The 23,338-nt window shown below is 44.3% G+C and overlaps 1 protein-coding gene across 1 annotated transcript in view; it reads right to left on the bottom strand.

Annotated features, from left to right (window-relative positions):
- LAMA5 (laminin subunit alpha 5) overlaps positions 1-23,338 on the bottom strand; it is a 267,511-nt gene that overhangs the window by 145,547 nt on the left and 98,626 nt on the right. Inside the window, exons 4-6 of the mRNA XM_054980364.1 lie at positions 15,175-15,293; positions 13,800-13,970; positions 9,998-10,095 (exon numbers count right to left, since the gene is read on the bottom strand). Coding sequence (XP_054836339.1) covers positions 9,998-10,095; positions 13,800-13,970; positions 15,175-15,293 — 388 coding nt within the window. The remainder of the gene's footprint in view (positions 1-9,997; positions 10,096-13,799; positions 13,971-15,174; positions 15,294-23,338) is intronic.

Below are 23,338 nucleotides of genomic sequence, written 5' to 3' on the forward strand. Positions count from 1 at the left end.
AAGTAGATGGTCTGAGAGGACGGGGCTTTCAAACTTGCACCAGCAGCTCAGCCCAAGGGGGCCTGTCTTGCAAAGTATCTGCAGATGTGAGGAACATTTCTGCAGTCTATCCTTAAGAGCACCAGGAAGGGTCAAAGGAAACCCCACTTGGATTTCTCAAAAAGGGGGAAAGAGAAGATCTTACAAAATGCCTTCTGTTCGGGCTGAAGTGCAGCCTTCTGGTTTCAACAGCAGCCAACCAGATGCCTGCAGAACCTCACAAACAGGATGCAAAGGTCAAGCCAGCGGCCTTTCATTGGAGCCAGTGGAACTTGAAAAGAAGAACTGGAGCTTCTGGACCCCAAAAGGAGGAAAATGCAGACCTTGAAAACACTGGAGGACTGGCAGCCTGTTGAGTCTGGGCTGCTAACCCTGGGCTTTGAAGATTATGAGTGTGCTTTAGAAACTGCACTGCTTGGTGAGGAAGATTTATTTGTTGTTTCAGCAAAGGCCATAAATACAGCACTGAAAAACAGTCGTATAAACAGGAGCCGGCAACCTAACGAACGATTCCGCCTGTGGCAATGAGGGAAAAAGATCTGTTCAACTGCACTGAGTTGGTTTAGCGCAGTATTAGTGCAAGAAAAATAAACGGAGTTCAGAAGTCGACAGGTGCTCCAACCCTATCAGAAGCAGCCGTCTTATCCCAAATTCAACCAATCTTTTGACCAGTTGGTGAGTCTGAAAGTCTGTTATGATTTGAGGGTTAGCAATTCCTGCCAGATTTGTTTTTAATAAAAAGGCCAAAATAAAGTCGATCAAGCCTCTGACGCAACTAGTCTTTTATAACAATAACAGCAACATTTGATTTATGTACCGCCCTTCAGGACAACTTAATGCCAACTCAGACTACAGTATACAAAGTGAGTATTTATTATCCTCAAGACAATCACCCTGTGAGGTGGGTGGGGCTGAGAGAGCTGTGCCTGACCCAAGGTAACAGATAGAGTCCTCGTCCACCGTACCCTTCAAGCAGCAGGTGACAGAGAAATTCAGGTAGAGGCAGCAGCGGGCAAGGAAGACTCTCAGACAGCAGAAATTTTAAACTGAGCAAAGATGCTTGAGGAATACATTAACTAAAACCACTTGGGATTATGTACAATGCCTCAGAATGGTTACTGATAAACTGGTTTGTGGGGAAGGGGATGCATGCACCTATGGTATTCCCACATCTATGAGATGTGCATGCAAGCAAGATCTGTGGCCTAGCTCTATACATGGTGCTACAGCTTCTCAGACCCCTACCCCAATAAAATTTCTAGCCACTGTGACTTCAGAGAAGGGTCTGAAAACGTGAAGACATTAACCAGGTGAAATTTATGGGAGGAAATCAGGGGGAAAGCGTGAGCGTGATCTGGTTATAAAATGTTTCTAATCTAGTGTCTAGAAACATTTTATAACCAGATCCTGCTGGCTTATAATGGGAACCCTTACAACTTCCTAGCTGGGTTTTCTTTTACATGAATGAGTTCTTGGAGTTTGCATTCAGGTGGCTGAATAAATCAAGCTTACAAGCTAAGAGCTAAATATAATGGGATTACAAAATACCTCCTAACTGTCAGACCACTAAGAACATGAATACAAGACATACCAAGCTTAGAAGCAATTTGCTTCTATACTACGAACATCATCTTTGTTCAGGCCCCCTAAAACACATTGGCTTGGATCCTACAATCTACAAATGAAGCAGAGTTCACAAAACAAATCCTTGCCAATTCTACCTTCCCACTCTAGCCCCCTACACCTTGCCCCACCCTATCCTCTATGAGAACAGGGGGAACCTCACAATGCGGGATGAGGTACAGAGGCTGCTGTGGAAAGGGGAAACGGATGGAAATCTTGCTTGAAATCAGGCAGGAACGGAGCAAGGGTTTGTGCAGGGGAAGGGATTATAGCTAGCTGCCACTTCCTACAACACCTTCCCACACGGTATCCCAAGTCGTTCTCCGCAAAAGCAGCTTTTTCAGAAACGCCGAAAGCTGCAATGGAAAAGTGAATCGTCAAACATTAGTTGTGTAAACTTTGCCCCATTCTAAGAATCTAAGCCAATTTTTCTTTCCTACAAATTTCACCTTCTGCGGTATTATCGTCCTTCGACCTCCCCCATTAGATGCTCTCCATTTCAACAACTGTGTAGTGAAGAAATATTCTGAGAACCATGCAAGCGCCCAATTACAAATCTGACCTAAGCTGACACCTTCTGAAACAAAAGGGGCCCAATCAAGCCGGTTTTTGTTTCCCTAAAACAAGCACGTGAATACTGCAAGATTTATTCTACAGCGCACGTCATGGTTGGCAGCTAAAATGCATCATGTAGTTCCTGGAATTTGTCGCCTCCAGGAGCAAAAGGAGAAGCAATGGAATGCTGCTCCTCCGAGGGAAAGACCTGGGAAAGATAACGAAGAAATCCAGGGAAAATCGATTCGCTAATCAGGCTGGAACAGACAAATCTGCAGGAGGCTTTCCAAAACCACTTCAACTGGCCTATCTGCAATTTTTAAACAGCTGCCTTTCTGACCCAGCTCCCCATCTGCTAGCAAGAAATTCCTGTTGGGGAATCTTATACATCTATCCCAGTTGAGTGAGGGATCCATTCCAAGATGTTGTGTATATGCACCAGGTCAGCAAGGAGACAACCTATCTGCTTTTTCTTACTCTTGTATTTAAAGCCCCCGCTTCAATTTCCTCATGTGATCTGCACAACTGGGGGACTTGGGGCGCACAGAAATAACGCACAAGAGACAGAAAAGGGCACATGAAACTATTTAGGTAGGAATGATTTATATTGAGATTCTGCAACAACAGTACAAAACTACAGGAGATGCTGGAGTTTTGTGAACACAGCTTCTAGCGTCCCCCCGCCCCGCCCCCTACACACACACCATAAAAATTAGGTGCACTTGAACATTATACTGACAAGGCCCAGGACATGAGGGAAGCGGGGAGAGGGTTGGCAGTGCAATCCCAAGCAAAGTTACAGCTCTTCTAAGAGCCAAGCTACAAGTGATGCCTGACACAGCTTGGATGCTTGTCAGCTTACCTCAAGTTTTGATGGGAAATGTAGGCGTCCTGGTTTTACAGCTTGGCTCTCCATTACAGCTGCAAGACCAGGACGCCTACATTTCCCATCAAAACTTGAGGGAAGCTGTCAAGTGTCCAACCTGTGTCAGGCATCACCTGTAGCTTGGCTCTAAGTCCTCTAAGGTTTAAAATAGTGTAACTCTCCTTAAGACTGCACTGTCAGTGCCCCATTATTCCATTTTCCTGTCCTGAAACGGCCCTGCAGAGCTACCAGTTGCCCCAGTGAAAGAAGCACTTAAGTTGCAGTCCTCAGCAAAACTTGCCCCCCTACCCCAGATTTTAATGGGGTGGGGGACTTCTGGAAGCTCAGTTTCTACACCTTTCAGTGTATCAGTTCTGCCTTAATACGTTTTTATGGTTTACCTAAGGATGAGAATAGAACTGACCGCTCATGACAATTATGATTTTGTAGAAGCATTTTACGAAACAGGGTTTTTTTTTCTTTAAGAAAAACGTTTGAAGTGGCCTTGTGTCATAATCTGTATAGGCACACACCCAAATGAGTCGGTCGTCTTTTAACAAAAAATCTAACATAGTTTGATGTGTTGCAAAGTTGGTTTGGAAACGTGTTTGCTTCTGAATGGCTTTCAGTTTCTCTGATAAAGAGTACACCATCATGCACATCATGCGCAGTAAACATGGGACACTTAAATCGTGCACTGTTTATTTTATTTATAACCAACCTTTCTTTCAAAGTGTGTGGGGGGGGGCTGGCGGCTTACATGGTTTGCCTCTCCTCCATTTTTACCCCTCGACAATCCCGTTGGGTAGGTTAGGCTGAAAGAGTGCGACTGGCCCAAAGTTAACCAGAAAACATGCAAGGAAGAGTGGTGATTCGAACCTGGGTCTCCCAGATCCTAGTCTGGCATTCTAACCACTAACACCATACAAGTAATAACGTGGAAGTTCATTTCTTTTTTTTGACAAACAAAACTGGCTAAGATGTCCTTTGTGGTGTGTTCTCTTTCTTCTGTCCCATTCCCATGTCTCACTGTCCATGCACAAAATTTATTATCCATGTATTTTCATGGCCTGTTTCTACATGCATACAATATAAATGTCAATTTTCACACTATAATCAGACATACCAAGGGAGGTAAAGTACATGGACTGTAACATTTGGGCTCCAGTGAAGTCATTAGTGGAATTCCTGCCAAGTTCAACTGTACCTGGAATCCTGCCCTAAATGTTTTTCATATTTCAGGTAAGACGAGGGCTCTCCCTGTTGAGAAATCTCACTGTGGTGTGTTTTGCAGCTGCTCTATTGCACAACATTGCTATAAACGCACTAAACCAGTGTGAGCAGTTCTCAACTACAAAGGCAAATCAATTCAACCATTTATTTAAAAAATTTCTTTCAAGGAAGAATAAGCCCACAAATGCAGACAAAAACTCTATTATACTGTTTAAAGAGTGAATGCTGGCTGGGGGACCACTGGAATTATATGTTCGAAGATGGTAGGACAAAAATAAAGGCACTTTTTGTAGGAAGAAATAAATGTTTCTGTGAGCCTTGCTTAACATTTGGGGTCTGTTTAGTGCCCGAACTGTCAAGACTATCCCAAATTCCTAAAGTAACATCTTGAAAATCAACAGCTAGGTTGCAAACATGCAGAAACACATGTTGCTAGTTTCTAAGCTAAAAAGCAAGAACCAGATACGGTTGGCTCTACTATTAGGCAGGCTACGGCTGCCTACCTTAGAAAGCAGATTTGGATGTTTCGCTGAAGAGCAACAAGATCATTATTATACTTATTATTATATTATTATATGCATGGAGCATCTGATGAAGAGAGCTGTGGTTCTCGAAAGCTTATGCTACAATAAAATCGGTTAGTCTTAAAGGTGCTACTGGACTCTTTATGATTTTGTACCTACAAGAAAAGTCTTCGCTAGGTGTCAGATGACCTTCTGTGGGAGGGGCCATCTTCATGAACACATCAAGTAGCGCTCCCCCCCTCCCGATTTCTGATGATGTGCAGATTTATACGGGGGAGGAAGCAGTTCAGTCTGTATTTGACACAACCATTTATATGAATATACCTTTTATGAACATGAATGCATTACTAGAGAATAGCTGTTTTGCCAAATTCCGTGCTTGTCTAGCACCAAGCAAACATAAAGTAGCAAAATCTACTGCGGGTTTTTGTTCTCGCTTCTAAAAGAAGCGTATCTTGCCTACCACTCAGCAGTCCTTTGGGGGCACGCTATATTCATCATCACGAATTGGAGTGTGATGAAAATGCACCACAAGTTCCACAAATGAGATGAGATAGTCTTGACAATGGATCTTACTTGCAAAAATCAAGCTCTCGCTCACATTCACTCTCACACACCCAAAGCTGCCTTACACGGAATCCAACCATCTATATCAGTCCTGTCTACTCAGATTGGCTCTCCAGAGCCTCGGGTAGCTCTCTTTCACAACACCGGATGCCTCATCCTTTTAACTGGAGATGAAACCTGGACCCTTCTTCCTGCAAAGCAGAGGCTCTTCCACTGTGCCACAGCTCTTCCCCAACCCGGACAGGGCGCTTGGTATTGAAAAGAATTCCATTCATTATCATGACCACAACAGCTACAGCAATGACTCATCAGGGTGTATTAGATGGACTGGCAATGGACCCTGTTTGCACAGCCAGTTACTTTTCAGCAAAAAAAAAAAAATTAGATTTGCAAGTTAATTTCACACCACTCTGGAAACTGCTGGCAAACCGGAAGGCTAAAAAATCCTCTTCAGGATCAGCCAAGGCCTTAGATTGCCAATTGCATCAGGCAAGTGCATGACAGCAAAACCTCACAGCAAACACATTAATTAACTGACATGCTACCAATGCTGCAGCTCCTTTTCATAGCATTTGTCTAACTGTGTGCTTTTGTGCAAGATTATCACAGTACAGAGATGGAGTCTATGCGCCTTCCAGGGCTATGTTATCTGCAGTGATGGAGGATCCAAGCTCCCCAACATCTGGACACTAGGAACTCAGAAGTTCTTGATTTGTTCATTGAGCAAAAGTACATGATCAGGTGCGTGTTATGTACATCTCTGAATGCACCTGACCTCTCTGCTAAGGAATGGCAGCTCCCACCAAGGGGATGTGTGTGTTTTCGCTCTATTTGCATGTAGCTGGCCTTCAGTTAAACCATGATTTCAAATCCTGGTCAGGAGGGACTACTTAGTGGTAAAACAGGGTTGCACTTACCTGTAACTATTGTTCATCCAGTTCTTCTGTGCAGGCACACATGGGACTGCGCATGCACAGGCCTGCCAACCAGAAAAGTGTCTATCACTTCCATAAAGCTTCACTAGGGGGCCGCTTCTCCCGGTCACAGCCCGTTTTCCCGCCTAAACGGTCATCACTATGAGGGATGCATGACCCCCCCTTCCCCTCAGTTCTCTCTTAGCCTCAGCAATGAGAAGAACCTCGCTCAAGATCTCCGTTAATTTTTAACATCGAATGTTTTATTTGAAAAGAAAATTAATAAAGTTTGGAATATCTTCACTCATCCCTACGTCTTGTGTGTTTTGAGGAGGTTTTTTCCTGGCTAGTTTGACTTTTGCACATCATAACTGCCGCCCCTCAGATTACCTCAGAGTGTATTGTTTCAAGAGGTACGCTGGATATGGTACTAAGATGGCTACTGTTCATCAAGTTCTTCTGTGCAGGCACACATACCCTCCCTCCTACCACGCTGTGGACTCTCTTGTTAAGTCCAGTTGTGAGTCGCGGCAGCTTAGGAGAACTGAGGGAAGGGGCTGTTGCTCACCGTTAATTCACATGACCATTTGGGAGGGAAACCGTTGCTATGTAGCTCGAGATACCTTGGGATTTTTTTTTTAAACTGAGCAAGTGGAATAAAAATGTTTTAAGCAGAAATAAATATCTGTGCCAATATAATGCCTGGATGAGTTTAAGACAGGGGGGTTATTTGTGCCGAAGAGGAAGGTGAAAGGAGGAGGGAGTATACAGACCTTCAAGATGCTCCCAAAACATCACAACTGCACTCTCTCTTACTCATAGGGACAGGAAAGATTCTGGCTCCACAGCCAGGCCTCAGGCCCCATTTTACATGAAACTGCACGGTATGTAGAAGCTCAAAGACTTTTCTTGAATTTGAAAGGATTGCAATGGAAAAACCGCATTACATCATCTCTTGATAGTGAACTCTTTATAAAAAAATGTTTTATTTTAATGCCTTAAATTATAGCAGGAACATTCTTAACGCCCCCCCCCACAGATGCGTCAGCCTCTCCTGTAATCACCTTGGCCCCAAATTATGTTTAGTCTGTTATAAACCAAATAAATGTGTCTGCAACAACAGAGGCTGAACATCCTGAGTTCTGAAGTTTTATGGCTGCATTTTTTTTTACACAGAAGAAAATGACAATGTGTTTTTCCCTCTCCAGGATTAATCACAAATTTGGGGACATAATGTTGGGAAAAAACCTGTAACTAGACGTCAGACAGCTGTATACACAGGAAGCGTAAAGGAAAGCTAAACTGCCTTTTTTGGGGGAGGTATAAAAGCAGAAAAATGATTACCCCCTAAAAAGACAGATGAGTATGCAGCAACGTCTCACTTCTACCCCTACACATTATCCCAAGGAAGAAAGCAACGTTTTCCACTCTCTTTATCTCCCCACCAGTTCAGGAGATCAGAGATACGAGTGTTCTCCTATCATTCGTCTGAGAGTGTCTAAAAATTCAGACGGGACAAAAGCCAGGGGGACTGGAACCAAGTTGCTCTCCTCTGCCCTTAAGTCTTGGCCCTGTTTCAGGTTAATCACATCCTTTAAAAGCTTTCCTGAGATGAGGTATTATGAAAGCTAAAAACGCCCTCAGGAAAATGTTTTCTACTTTCCCCTGCTCTTTGGAAACACATTTTAAGCTTCCCAGTAAGGAACGATATTGCACAGGTCTGGGCAATTTTTACAACAGTTCCAGACACCAAAGGAAAAAATCATCGACTGTTTACACTGGTGCTGTCCTAATTAATTCTATAGGACTGCACCAGTGTAAGTAATATTTGAGTCTCTCTACATGAGATGCCTTGGCATGCATTCATCAAGTGTAGGGAGACGCAATGTTAGCTGGGAAGCATAATTTAAAAAGACAGAGCCCACAGAGATTGCTCCTCAGAGGGTTTGTTAATTTCATCTTCGCCTCCCAAAGGCTCTGTCAATTTCACCTCTTCAGTCTAAAACTGTGTGGGATCGCAACCCAGAGGGCAGCGAGGAATGGAAATGGGCAGGAGCTTCCTTCTAGAGCCCAGCTTGGACCTGGAGAGGTTATAATGGGCTGAAGTTTCCCTTCTGGCATTTCACAGCCTCTTCACATATATCCAGTGTACAGCAAAGCCTTTGCCCTGCCACCAACTCTGTCTTTTTAAACTACCCTTCCTGGCTACTATTGCATCTCCCAACACGTGTCCTTCACATGTCCGATGTCTCGTGTAGAGAAACTCAGAGTCTTCCCTTAAGTAGGAGAAATTTCATTTTAGTCATGGTTCATGAAAGCCTTTCTGCTAATCTACCTGTGGGATGAAATGTATAGAAAACCATATGGGCTGGCTGACAGATGAGAAATAATATTGAACTCTTTTGAAGAAATCAAATGCAGATGGGAGGACTACAGCAATCAGAGAGGACAAGATCACACAGAAAGTCCTGAAGGCACAGAAATTTCCAAATGCCAACAAATAATCAACAAATCAACCCAGTATGGGAACTTCAAAAAGTTGGCTTGTGACGAACTATGAAGTTCAAGATGGTGATCATATGAAGAGTATTTACATTTTCTCTGGACAAGCTGATCATCTAACTGACCTCTTGACTTGAAATCTGTTTTTATACATCATTAAACCAATCCTGTAAGCCTTAAGGCTGGATCAACTGGAGGCTATTTTATATAATTAGCTAAATCTCCCCCCCACCCCAAATTGTATGTTATTCTTACATCTAATCAATCAGAGATGGGATGTGGATTATGCTAAAGGTCCAAAGTTCGATAAACAGAGTTGGGATCACAATGCAAACCTAACTGGTCATGATATTCATTGGCTTCCTACATAGCACATGACCTGGTTCTTACCGATTAAATCATTTCGGTCCAATCGAATTTAAATGGGAAACGTGTGATTCGACAGTGTGGCTCCAATTCTGTGTCTGATCCAATTCTATAATCTATATGTTTGGTGTGGTGGTTAAGATGGCAGGACTCTAATCTGGAGAGGCGGGTTTGATTCCCCACTCCTCCGCTTAAAGTCAGCTGGGTGACTTTGGCTCAGTCACAGCTTCTAGGAGCTCTCTCAGCCCCACCCACCTCACAGGGTGATTGTCATGAGGATAATAATAACACACTTTATAAACCGCTCTGAGTGTGGCATTAAGTTGTCCTGAAGGGCGGTATATAAATCAAATGTTGTTATTGTTGTTGTTATGTTGGCAAAATGGGGGCGAGGAGAGGCAGAGGCTTATTTGTAGAGGAACAGCCTTTAGAATAAGACTAGTTGTTACGTTACTCCCTTCATTGTGCTGGGAATGTTGGACTGGATCCAAAGCACCAGCAGCGGAGGGAAGATGGCAGAGTGGACTTCCCTGCTTCCACCCTCCTGCTGCAGCTCACTGATCCCCCCGAAATTCTGTTCAAGGGGATGTAGGTGGGTCAAGGGACCCTAAGAAACAGCATGGAAAGCAAAATGGGGATCTGCAACGGGGGCGGGGGGGGGGCGGGCTCTCTTCTTCCACCAATGGATGCATCGTTACTCTGGTGAAACTGCCGTGACACGGTGAAACAACACCTTTCCAGTTCCACAACTACCATTCTTAGTTCACAGGTTAACATACCAATATATTTAGACACAACAGAAGTCTTACCTGTAAGGATCTGTAGGGTCCTTGGCGTCACAGACGTCAGCGTGACCGTGGCACACACACCGTCCTCCGATGCTGATATCTTTGATGCTGTAGTAATACTAGGAGAACACAGAATGGTCAGTTTTTACCGCTCTGCAGAAAATCGCAGACAATTTCCCCCATACAAAGGAACATAGAACATCGCAATCAAGAGTAACAGCTCAAAATTTATGTGCAACAGGTCACAGCTACATAGCTTACCTTCAACAAAACGATCCTTAAAGGACAAGCCACAAGCATGCCAAAGTCCCACTAAAGGTATAAGAAGATGGGATTGGCAGCTCTGCCATGTCCGTTAACTGCACACATTGGCTGCTAAAGACATGGGGGAAAGTGGCTATTGCAAGGAAACCTTGAAATGACGTCACAACAGCAACACATGCCGAGTATATGAGAGGTCAAGAAACAAGCAAAGAGTGGGTGAGAGATGAGAAATGCTGCTCAGAAACTTTGGGGGATCAGCTATCAAAAACTCTGTAAGCTTTTGCTGTCTTTTCTTGCTGGGGCTCCCCAAAAGCCCTATGTCATCCCAAACAGTATTTTCCAGGAAAATTGGTGACAAATTAAAGGCAGTAATCCCACCCACCCCGGATTTCCAGTAGGTAAACTGTCGTCTTGTTCACAACTACCTGTTTGTAGGTACAAACTTCAAGCACTAAGTTCAAGCAGGGGTACTTCTGTTGGTATCATAATGGGGCAGGGCCTATTACACTGTGGCCCCTTTAGATTCCACTAAAGTAATGGCAGAAACCTGAACTCAATGCAGAAGAGAACTCCAGTGCAACTTTTGACCATACCAGTAATAGAAAGTGAGACAAAGCTAGAATGGCTGAACTGACGGCCCCCTCCTACCTCTAACATTATCTAAGAAAAAGTCACAACAATAGTTCACATGCCACTGGGGTGACATCAGAAATGTTCCTGAAAGATACTGGGTTCCCATGACAAACATATGCCTCAAATTCTTTTTGTTATGACAAACATATGTCTCAATTTTTGTTTTGTTTTGCTTTGATTTGCTATAGAGAAGATACTGAAGAAATTGTAGGCCCATTTCCCCAATGCCTTGCGATACAGTGAGCAATGCCTGCGGTACACTTGGCATCATTCCAGAAACGAAATGCATTTAACAAAAATAACAAAATCATCATTTAACCAAATTTCATTATCCTGCATGCTGGAAGTGAAATGATTTTAATTTCTGCCTTTAATTTACAGGCCTCAAGAAAAAAAATGAGAAAAGTTCCAAATCCTCTGAATAATTGCTTGCCTCAGTTACAGCTACCGTTTCAACCTAGCTGAAGTCTCCAGTTCCATATAATCAGCATGGCAGCAATCACGCTAATTAAGAAATATCAATTGTTTGTCCATTTAAATAATACTTTGGCATGTTCTTCTCTAAGTCTGGCAAGCTACGTTGAATATTTCCAGTCCCCTGACTGCAGTTTTAACAGCTATAGCAACACCTGCTTGTGATTTGAGCACTAATGAACAGCAGGCTGGGATATTCCATACCAAAAACCGAGTCTGACTTGGCCAAGAAGCTGTGTGCAGTAACCAGCAGGTGCTTCAAGCTTTGGAATTCCCCCCCCCCTTTTGGCAGTAAATTTTGAAGAGCATTTATTTCTTCCTCTCTCTGATCAGAATTATTACTTTATACATCTGCATGACCTTCTCTGGTTTCTAGTTTAAACAGAATGGGAGAAATATATCAAAGCGAATGGCAGCATTCTCCATAAGAGAAAGGAAACAGAAAAATGCGAGATTCTCTGAGATACATATACTTGTGACACCCCCAAACCCCACCTCATGTTCCCACTCGCAGTTTGGGGGAAATCTGCACCTTCTTCAAGGAACAGTAAAATGACACTCACACTCTTCTCAAGGAAAAAATAATTTAAACCATCAATTAAAGACTATGCTCAGCTCCAGGTGACTGGACAGAGTCTGCCTCTTTTTTTTTTTTCATCCACATGCACAATTTGTAGCTGTTGACTGTGATTGGAACTCTAGCTGGCCATGCAGAGAACGAGGTCAGTTTTAGGGGTGTGTGCTTCGGGTTTCTGATTCGGGTAAATTACCTGAATTGGACCCGATCTGTAAAGATTCGGAAATCCCTAATCAAAGCTTTCCGAAGCATTCGGAATGCTTCGGAAAGCTTCAGGGCTGAGTTTAAAGGGCCCCGCCACTGCTTGCAACCAGCGGCGGGGCCCTTTAAACATCATCCCACCCCCACCCCCACCCCCAGCCCCCCACCACCATCCCCAGCCCCCCACCCCCACCCACCTTGTCGGCGGCAGCAGTGGTTCCAGCTCCTCTGCCATTGCACTGCCACGCCGCCGCCTGAGCCTGGCGGGGCGGTGGGGAAGGCCGGAGCTGCCACTGCTGCCTCCAGCCCTTCCTGCCCCTCAATTGGCTGCGGTCCTCCAGTGGCCATTTGAGGGGCAGGAAGGGCCGGAGGAGGTGGAGAAAGCCCTTCCTGCCCCTTTGGACACAAATCTGACATAAAAAATGGCAACATCCAGAAACCAGTAGGAGAATACTTCAATCTACCAGTACACTCCATGAAGGACTTAAAGCTACCACCTGACCCTTTTGTGATATTTTTTAGGGACAGTTGGATGATGGATTATATGAATTGTTTCTGTGATGCTGCTTTTTGTACTCTATATTTTAGGTTTTAAATTATATATTATTGTCTATTGGTTTTAAAGTTGAAATGTTAAAGTTTTTTATAATGTGTATGTTGTAATCCGTCCTGAGCCCGCTGATGAGGGGAGGGCAGAATATAAATTGAAAATAAATAAGTAAATAAATAAATAAATAAGTAAAGAAAGAAAGAAAGAAAGAAAGAAAGAAAGAAAGAAAGAAAGAAAGAAAGAAAGAAAGAAAGAAAGAAAGAAAGAAAGAAAGAAAGAAAGAAAGGCCACCATACTTCAACAGAAACATTTCAAAAGCAGAGTCCAAGGAGACGTTGCTAAATTGGAATTCATAAGTAAATTTGACTCAATCAGACTCGTATTGAATAGAGACTCTGGATGGTCTCATTTTCAGAAGTAACTGCCTTTCAGGCATTCCATTCAGATTCAGCTATGGAGGGGAGGGGTCACACCCAGCCTGGATTGTGCACTCCACCTCTTTCATGACTTCTGCAACTGATTTGCATCTACTTCCCCCTCCCCTCCCCACCTATATATCTCTGGCCAGTTTCTTCATACCCTCCATGCATCTGACGAAGAGAGCTGTGGTTCTCGAAAGCTTAAGCTACAATAAAGTTGGTTAGTCTTAAAGGTGCGACTGAACTCTACTTTTTTACAACTACAGACTAACACGGCTAACTCCTCTGGATCTATGGGCTAGAACATTGTGGCTTCCCACTGGATGTTCATGAAGCAATTTATATGTGCATAAGATTGTCCCGTTTTACAATCTACAGGCACTTTTAGGTGTGAAATTGGTGATATAAGAAGTGTCCAAGAAATAAGATTGAAATTCTGGACCTGGCTACAGGGATGTGTTTAGCACTTGCTTTGGGCCACACAGACTGGCAATGAATTAATTGACAATAGCAGTGACATATTGTTTCCTGGCGACCTGATCAGGAATTCATAATGGTCATTAATGGTTTCCTGCTTTGCACAGAGAACATGGCATCCTTCCAAGGCAAGCGGACCTATAAGTGTAGTCACCTCTTCAACAAGTCCAAAGCTATTGTTCATACACCAGCAACTGAACTAGTCACAAAAACACTGAAATATCTTACCCTCCGGGTCACGGTAGGGTCACGTAAGGCTTTCCCCATCAAATGCCCAAGCAGGGTGTTGGTTCGCAAGAAACGCAATCGAATGGTAGTCGCTTTGGTAAAGTTCCTCAGGAGAGGCGAATACGAGAAATTCATGGCTCCTGGACGTCCATTCACAAGAGAGACCACAATCTGCAAGTGGACAATAATTTTTCAGTCAAAGATTAATTTCCCATTGCAATGGATCAAATCAACTCAGCTCTTAGGCTTTATTTATTTAAAATATTTGTCATGCCACCTTTCTACCCAACTTAAGGTCCCCAAGGCAGCAAACAATCAAAAAATTAAAACAGCATTTAAATTACAGATAAATATATATATAAATATATAAAACAATTGAATAAACTATATAAATCCTGACACGCAACAAGGAAGGAGGACTGATGGAAGTCAGTGGAGGAATACCAAACAAAACAAGAAGTCTTCACTCACTCGTGGAAGACAACACTTTAGGGAGACTGACAAGTCTTTCTGGAGAGGGAGTTTCAGAGTTTGGGTGCCACGACCGAGAAGGCCCCTTCCTGGGCTGCCAGCCATTTAGCCTCAAATAGCTAGACCAAGTAATCTTATTCTTCTGTACAACAGATCCAAGAATTAGGTCTCTTTTGTTCTCATTTTACGGAAACAGATTTCAGAATGAAAAACAGTGGCTCAGTTCACACATAACAACAAACTTCCTTTTCCCCTCTCCCCTTTGCATGTTCTAATTCCCTGTCTCACTTCCTTGTTCGTGTGAACCATAAAATATTCCATTACATCTGAACTAGGTACACTACAGTTAGCATAAACCACCGTTTTACATGTAAGCTAGAATTGGAAACCTGCTTCCAACCATGGTTTCCAATTCTGGGTTGCACACATAAGGAAGTGAGGGAGACAATCATGGGGTAGGATGGGAAAAAGCCTTTGGTATAAATAGCCAAACTATGATTTGCCATTATGTATAAACCAAACAAGTGATACGCGCAAGGCCATATGCTGAATTCTTTGTCCCCTTAATTTTCATTAAAACTCTTATCAGTTATTTTTATTTCCATTTTTTCTTTCCTCTGTATAGACAGGGAGTTGAATGAGAAAAGGTTTCCCCAAGGTTACAAGTGAGTTTGTGATTAGGTGGCAATCTGAATTCTTGCCCAAATTAAATGCCCCATCTACTAGTTCACATTTGCACTCTCAAAAACAAAAATGAGCAAAATATATACATATTTAACTTTTCTTTAGTACCTCAAATTTAATACATTTTAAGGAATAACTGTGCTACATCTAGATGAGATTGTTCTGATTCCAGAATCTGAGCTTCCGCAATGCACAGCCATTCAAAAGCCAAAGCACTCACTTCTCCGTTCTCCAACGGCACAATGCGGGAGTACTCCATGGTGCAGATGACATCATCATCTCTGCTGATTCGCTCCACCGTCTTCAGGCCAAATTTCTCTATGCAATCTCTTTTGGAAGCTATTGAACAGAGACAAGAGATGAAAAGTTCCAAGTTTTATAAATGAGTATGTCATCCTCAAACACCCAGTAAAGGCCAGAAATGAGATTCAGATCCACAAACGATGAGGCAAGATCAGGGCTTTTTTTTCTAGGAAAAGAGGTGGTGGAACTCAGTGGGTTGCCAACACAGGGGGCAACTCTTGGCGGAAGGTGGTGCCCCTGGTACCACATACGCACGCGCAAAGGGCACACACGCTCCCAGGACCAATGACGTCACTTTGGGTCAGCTGGAACAAGAGGGGAGTTTTTAAAAGTTTAAATCACCCTAGGCGAAAACAGTCACATGGCTGGTGGCCCCACCCCCTGATCTCCAGACAGAGGGGAGTTTAGATCGCCCTCCACACTGCTCCAGTGGCACAGAGGGCGACCTAAACTCCCCTCTGTCTGGAGATCAGGGGGCGGGGCCACCAGCCCTGTGTCCATTTTCAAGAGGTTCCGGAACTCCGTTCCACCACGTTCCAGCTGAAAAAAAGCCCTGGGAAGGATGCAGCATGTTTGAGACTCTTGGATAGGGCTTTTGTTTTTTCAAAGGAGGACACTCGTCGGTTTCCCGTAAGGTTCCACGGGAAGTGTAGTGAGAAAGAACCTCGGCCAGAGAGATTCCCCTCCCCATCCCTGGCAGAGGTTCTTTCTCTAGGTATCTCGTCTAGTCCACTCAGCTCCCTCTTGTCATTGCCAGCTCCCCTTGCTCCTCTAAATGCACTCGGCAGCCAGAGGGAGCTGAGCGCACTGATGGCGCCGAGAGGAACAAGGTGGAAGTGGCCGGGGTGTGCCCTCGCGCTGAGGGGCTGGGAGACAAGCGGGAGCTGGAGAATGACTCATGGGTGCTGAGTGAGGGAAGAGCTGAGCACGCCCGCATCGTCCTCACTCTTCTAGAGCTGCTTCTAGAGTGATGGATAGCATGAGCACAGGAAGCCAGCGTGGGACTCGTGCCACACACACCTGGCTGAGGCATTCCTGCTGCTAGGCGCAATTGGAAGTAGCACATGCCACCTCCGAGCCCAGCTGGGCTGCAGCCACCACCACGCTTTCTCCACCTCGAGCCACTGAGGCCGCACCGGAGGGGCTCGGCTGTTCCTTGCAGGAGAGGAGGCTGCGGAGTGCTTTTAGGGAAGGAAGGGAAGCTAGTGGCGGCGAGAGGAAGCTCTCACTCTTCTCCCTGGCAGAGGTTCTTTCTCACTACACTGCCCATGGACCCTTGTGGGAAAATGACAAGTGTCCTCCACGTGTCAGGCGTCTCGCCTGTTTTGGCTCTCAAAACTATGCCCTCCTCACCCAGACCAGTGAAGGGGGACATGGGCACAGTGGCTTTGCCTTACTCCAGCAGCAACCATACTTTCCCTCACCAGCCACATCACACCCAGCTGAACAGGAACATGTGCACAGCAGTGCATGGCTTCAGCCCAGGAAGAAGAGCACGGGAACAGAGGGACTCAGCTTTGCCCTGTGTGGGACAGAAGAAGCATAGGGACAGCAGCACTTGGCTTTGCCCTGCCAGAACAGGTGTGGTGCAACCAGAGAGCAGGAGCATGGCATTACTCATACTCTTTCTTGCCAACCCCACCATGCCCGGGTTGGCAAGAAGCAGCACAGGCACAGCAGACCTTCATCCTGTGCCGGCTGAGGGAGACTGTGCCTGCAGTGGCCCCTTTGCCCTGCTGGCTTGTGTAACGTGCAGCTGGCAAGGACGAATGCAGTGGCACTTGCTTTCTCTACAGCCCTTCATCAGGCGAGGGGCAAGGCTATAGGAGGGGTCCTAGGACTGTTTTCGCCTCCATTCTTGTCCTTTGTATGACAAAGTGGATGAGGTAACAGGCTCCTGAAAGTCTGAAAAATCTTGAACTCGTGGCGCTAAAGCAAACTAACAAGGGCCAGTCATAACTTTTTTTAACCCTGCTGCTTTTCAAGATTGGAAGCCACACACAAATTTTCAGCTGGAAATCCTCTCCCAAATGCAGGACCCAACCCATTCCCCACAGACTTGAATCCAGAAGCAGCTGCAGATGAACTTTTTTCTTCATTCCCAGCAAGAAGAAGAGTAAAAACTGGCTAAGCCAAGGAAAGTCAAACAGAGGCGTACTTGGGTGGCTACAAAACCCAGCACAGAAGCAGCAGCAGCGGCAACGAAAGATGCATTTGCAACTCTGTATAGCGTTCCTTCACGGAAATCTGAGGAGTCAAGATAAGGAGCTGCCACCGCTTCATTCCTCCCAGCCAAAGATTCCAAGTTGGCTGATGAGAGAAGATGAGGTAAACTGACATTTCCTCAAAACCGTATTCATGTCACTGGGTGCCTACATCACACACAGATGCCTGAGCGCTTTAGGCCAAAGTTCACTCCCTCCTGGATGTTTGGCATTCCAGCATTAGCAAAGCAGATGAAGAAACGACACAGTGGTGTACTGTAGCCTCAGACAGGGTGGTCACTTCCTCAGAAATCTCAAACCCTCCTCGAATTATTCACATTCCTGTACACTCTGCCTTCCTCTGACAGGACCCAGTTGTGTTTTGCGGCACCATGTATAGCAGAGACAAAAGGCTGACCGATAAATCGACAATAATCTAAAACAGGGGTCCTCGAACTTTTTGACCCTGCACAAAACTCTGGAATACTTGTACAAGGTGTTGGTAGGCAGGGGATCTCTGGTCATCGCTAAGGGACTCTCAAGCATTTGGGGAAAACTCTATGGTTTAACCATAGAGTTTCCCTCAAATCTTAGAACATTCCTGGCACACATACACCAACGATGCACTGATGTCACTTCTGGGAGCAAGCAAAATGACATCAGTGCATTGGTATGCTGATGACACACGCCCCGTTTCCACCAGCCAGCTGAGCCCCTTCCCATCCTGGTAAGTCCCTCACCCAGCCACCACTGGTTGCTGGGAGAACATGGCATGGGCGCAACCACAAAATGGCTGCCACAGAAGTTGGTGCCAACCACAAAACGTCAGGAAGTGAGGTTATGCATGTGGAATCCATTTTGTTTGCCAGACATCATTCCCTGCAAGCCAGACAGACACGTAAACAGCTAAAAATAGGAAGTGCCATACTCAGCTAAAAAGTATGCTGACCAAGCCCTATAGTGTGACCAGGCCCTTATACCCTATAAGATGACAAAGAACTGACAGCTAAAGCAGACCATTGCAACAAATATTAACCTATTTGGCCTTTCAATCCCACTGCAGCAAATAATCAACAATCACATATCAAAGCCTTTGTCTGTGTAAATATAAATATGCAACTCCATTATGAAACAGGGTCTTTCCTTGGAAAGTCCTTCAGCTGCAACCAAATACATTCTGTTTGTTGATTTACGGAACTAGAGTGTTTCCTTTGGATGCCGCGATATGCATAACAGTAGTTCTATTACGTTTCAGGCAGAAGCTCTGTTCAACAGGATGATTTTCAAAAGGAACATATTGTTTTAAAATATTTTCTTGCATACACAGCTGACATTCAGTCATGCAGGAAAGATCTGTGTGCTATGGTGGTAGCTTCTGCCAAAGCAACATTTTTAAAGATCTGCACAACCAATGAGATCTCCAATGGTCAATCAGAAGCCTTGCCGGGCAAAAGCCACACCTGGTCGCACCCACTTTCGAAAGCCGACAAACACCAGCAATGGTGTTAATGGGCGCCACAGCACCCTTGGGCACCACACTGGGGACCCGTGCTCTAAAATGTACTACGACAGAAAGATTTCCTTTGTTTATTCAGTGCTGGTTCCTAAATTAATAATGGACAGTATTATACCAGTAATAACAGATCTGTGTCATTTTCAGCTGCAGAAGCCTAGTATAGACCTAACACTAAATCATGATCTGGCAACTGGTTTGCCAACTCCAGGTTGGGAAATTCCTGGAGATTTGGTGGTAGAGGGTATAGTTTGGAGAGGGACCTCAGCAGGGTATAATGCCATAGAATTCACCCTCCAAAGCAGCCATTTTTCCCAGGGGAACTGACATCTGTTGCCTGGAGATCAGTTGTAATTCCAGGAAATTGCCAGGCCCTACCTGGAGGTTGGCACCCCTATCTGGCAATCCATAAATAAATCTGGAAGGCGCTTCAAGCATGCAAACTACCCCTCTCCTTACACATGGCAAACTGATGCGTTACTTCCTAAGTTTTTCATGCCACCTCTGTTATTTTCTTGCCATGAAAACCCCGGCAGAGGTCGCCTTAAGTTAGCTATGACTTGAGGGTACTCTCCACCACACAAGTTTGTCATTACACTCAAACCAGCTAACTATGGCTTCTGCCTCCTTGCAAACCAGGAACAACTCCCACTTATACCCTGAAAACCCAGTTGGTCTCTAAGGTGCTACTGAACCCAAATCCTGCTGTTCTGAAACTCTGCAAGAAATTGGTACACGTGCTATGCTCAGAAATGTCATTTCACATATTTTATATATATATATTTTAAATGGCAATCCTCAGCATAGCTGAAAACATGCAAAAATAGCTTTTTCTCAAATTACAAATTCAGATTTATGACTCTGCCAGCCAACCTGAGCCTTGCTTCTTAAATATGGATATAGTCTTAGCCTTCAGGTAATGTCCTTGCCATGCATGCAGAAAGAGCCAAACTGAAATCTGTCTCTCGCCTCTGAACATACATCATTCTGCACCGCAAAAAAGTTTATAGGCTGTATGATCTAAGGTTAGCATAAAGCCCTTTGGTTGTATAGGGTCTTTTTTCCGTTGCAAGTCTACATTTTTCAACAGTTTACAGCCACAAGCTCTTTCAGGAAACAGAAGAATTTCAGAACAGGAAACTTAGATTTAAATCTATCGTTTAAATTGGTAATTGTTTCTTCTTAGTGATTTAAAACTGATCCCTCCTCCTAAAGGATACTGCACATCATGTGTGATGTGAAAGGTTGTCAGGTGTTCGGATACAAACGCAAGAGTTGCCCGCCTTCGCTTCTCCCTCTGGGATAAGGTTCTGCAGTTCCCCAAACTTCGGCTCAGATATGCCCTTACAGTGCTAATGGTTAGACATATCGCAGTTCCTGTTTGCTGTGAACTCTTTCCACAACAACCATCGACAATACATCTTTTTTTCCAGTCTACAAAATACCTTATTTCCCCCTTCCCTTCCAAATTTGCAGCCTGGTACTGCTGTTGTAGAAAAGAGAAAGGGTCCAATAGCACCTATAAGACTAACAAAATTTGTGGTAGGGTATGAGCTTTCGTGAGACACAGCTCACTTCTTCAGATACATTGCTCATTTCATCAGATACACTGCTGCTGTTTGCAGAGGCTGCAGATGTTCAAAAGCCATTTCCACACGTCCTAAAAAGAGCACCCCAATCACTGAAAGCTGGCGGGTTTTTTTGCAGGATTTCTGACATCTCCGTTTGCAAAACGGATGCAGGCAGTTTTCGCGGCATCGCGAAAACAGAAGCAAAAGTGCTTGCATCTGTTTTGGAAATGGAGACATCAGAAACCCCGCAAAAAAAGACGCCAGCATTTGATGAGCAGGTCGCTCTTTTTAGGACATGTGGAAATAGCCAAAGTCTTGTTATTGTCTGCCCCTCTATTTCTTCTCCTCCTCTGCCAAATTTTTTTGACTGGGGGTGGTCACTTGCATAGGATTCCAGGGAAGAAGCTGGCCAGACCCAAAATGGCTTAGCATCAACAGGACTGCTATATCATATGCTTTCAGACTATAACCCGGGCCTGTTCTATTCTGGGTGGAACTTTTTTTTTTTTAACCTCTTTGGAGCAGGGAGAAATTTAGCAAATGATCATGGTTCTGCTGAAGGGTGCTTTGATTCTTAAAAGCTTATAACCTGGAAATCTTTTTTCATATTGGACTCACTCATCCGTGTTCTGCAGTTGAAGAGAACCGAACATATTGCAGGGCCGTCGTCACACGGGCATCTCTTCCGTTAAATTTACAGCATATAGCGTCCTACCTGTTATCGGCACAGTAACGTTTCTTTGGGTCACCTAACGGCTCTTCGCGCCACCAGCTGTCCACACCGAAGCACTCTGTTCTGTTCTCTCTAACCGCGCAGAAGCAGCTCCTCCCCCCTTTTTTAAAATTATTCTGGCGTTTAATTCCGCTATAACGGAATAACAGCATATAAACATTCCGTTAGAGCAAAACATCACATTGTTTTTCCAACTTTGAAATTATATAAATAGCCCTTTGCCCACAGAAAACTCCCTGTCTGGCGTGATCCCCATCGCTGACGACTCTGCCATGGCGATTGAGTCATTTTTACTTCAGCAGTAAGTTTGCATTGTGTTATGTCGTTATGGCGTTATAAGGACATAATAAAATTAAAAAATGGGGAGTCGCAGGAAGAAATGGATTCTGGGATTGAAGGGAGGGCATAGGACGTTGCGAGGCAAAATACATTGATGTGAGGCATTCACACCGAGGCACAAAATAGCGCAAATATCAAGCACAAAGCAGAAGAGAGAAAATCGCTACAGTGTTGGAATAAGGTGGGTGTTTGCCAGGAAATAGCGCCATTTTAGCGCTAAATAAAAGCCCGTGTGACGACGGCCCAGATCTCAGGAAAAGGAGGGAGGGGAATAAAAGGGGGACAAAGTCTCCTATACGGGCTCCGTGGATGATCCTGTGGCGATGCGTGACAGCTACCGGATTCTCATGTCTCTGACGACTTGCTGGTCTCTGGAGCTGGTAGGAAGTTCACAATAATAAATTATACACGTTATTTATTGCATCCTCTGTAATGTTTAAACTCAAAGGTCAGATATCTTTCCCCAGGTTCTTCCTTTGAAAAGCAGAAAAGCATCCTTTAAATTTAGTGTATTTGAAAGGTGGCTGTGATTCGTTTTCAAGACATACGGGAAAGCTTTTGATACATTTGTATTAAATTCAGATTTCACCTGGAATGGGGTTATTTTTATCACACATTTAAAATTAACATGTTAAAAAGTTACAAAAAAATCTGATTTCAATTTTAAAACTTAAAAAAAAAACCCCTGACGCACCCCCCCCCCTTGCCCAAGCCAGGAAAGTGACAAGGTTTGTCTGGTTATGGGATGGGATTTCAGCTGCCACCATGGCATGTGCATAACATGCTTAATTGATTAGGGCAGCACAAGGCAGTTCTGGATTAGCATCCGACACAACAACAAAGTGAACATTCTGACCTGCCATTCATGTACAAAAGACGAGTTTCAGAACCCAAACAGAGCTGGGAGGGGGGGAAGGCTTCATGTGGTTTGAAGCATCAAAGAGCCATGTGTTTCCCCATTTTTTACTCCATGGGTGTTCCAGGAAAAAAATGCATTTGTCATACTCCAATCACAGAGGAAGAAGAGCAAGTATTTTATCCTGGCACCCTTCTGGTCAACACTGGAGAGCTCAGCCTGCCATGAAAGAGAAGTTCATTTTCTGCAGCTGAGTAAGATTTGTGCCGCTAACAGACGGGTCAATCCAACATTTTGGCAGAATGCGCCACAGTAGAAAGAGATGTTAGATTAATTGCCAGTATACTACATGTTAACCAGATAAATCCCTTTGTGTGTTCCAACTTAAACAAGATCTTTCGTATTATTGATAAATGTTTTATTCTTTCTAGCTATTCTGAAAAAATAGGAGGGAAATTTCACTACCAAATTCTATAACCTTCAACACAGGGCTGTTAACTTCAGTTTGGGAAAGTCCCGAAGATTTGAGGGTGGAAATTTTTGGAGATTTGGGGGTTTGGGCGAGGTTTGGGGAGGGACCACAGAGAAGTATAATGTCATAGAGTCTACTCTCCAAAGCAGCTATTTTCTCCAGGGGAACTGACCTCAGTGGCCTGGAGATAATTCTGGGAGATCTCCAGACACCACCTGGATGTTGGCAACCCTAGGCTCAGCACAGAATAAAGCCTTATTCCTCAGCTTGCTTGTATTAAGGAACATCTACCTGACGGTTACATCAAAATATGGCTTTGCCTTTCTAAAAATGGGAAAAAATTCTTCTGAGGTATTATTGTTCCTAATGAGTTTCTTTTTGCCACTTTGTCCT

This window comes from Eublepharis macularius, chromosome 5 (genome assembly GCF_028583425.1).
Source record: "Eublepharis macularius isolate TG4126 chromosome 5, MPM_Emac_v1.0, whole genome shotgun sequence".
Lineage (NCBI taxonomy): Eukaryota > Metazoa > Chordata > Lepidosauria > Squamata > Eublepharidae > Eublepharis > Eublepharis macularius.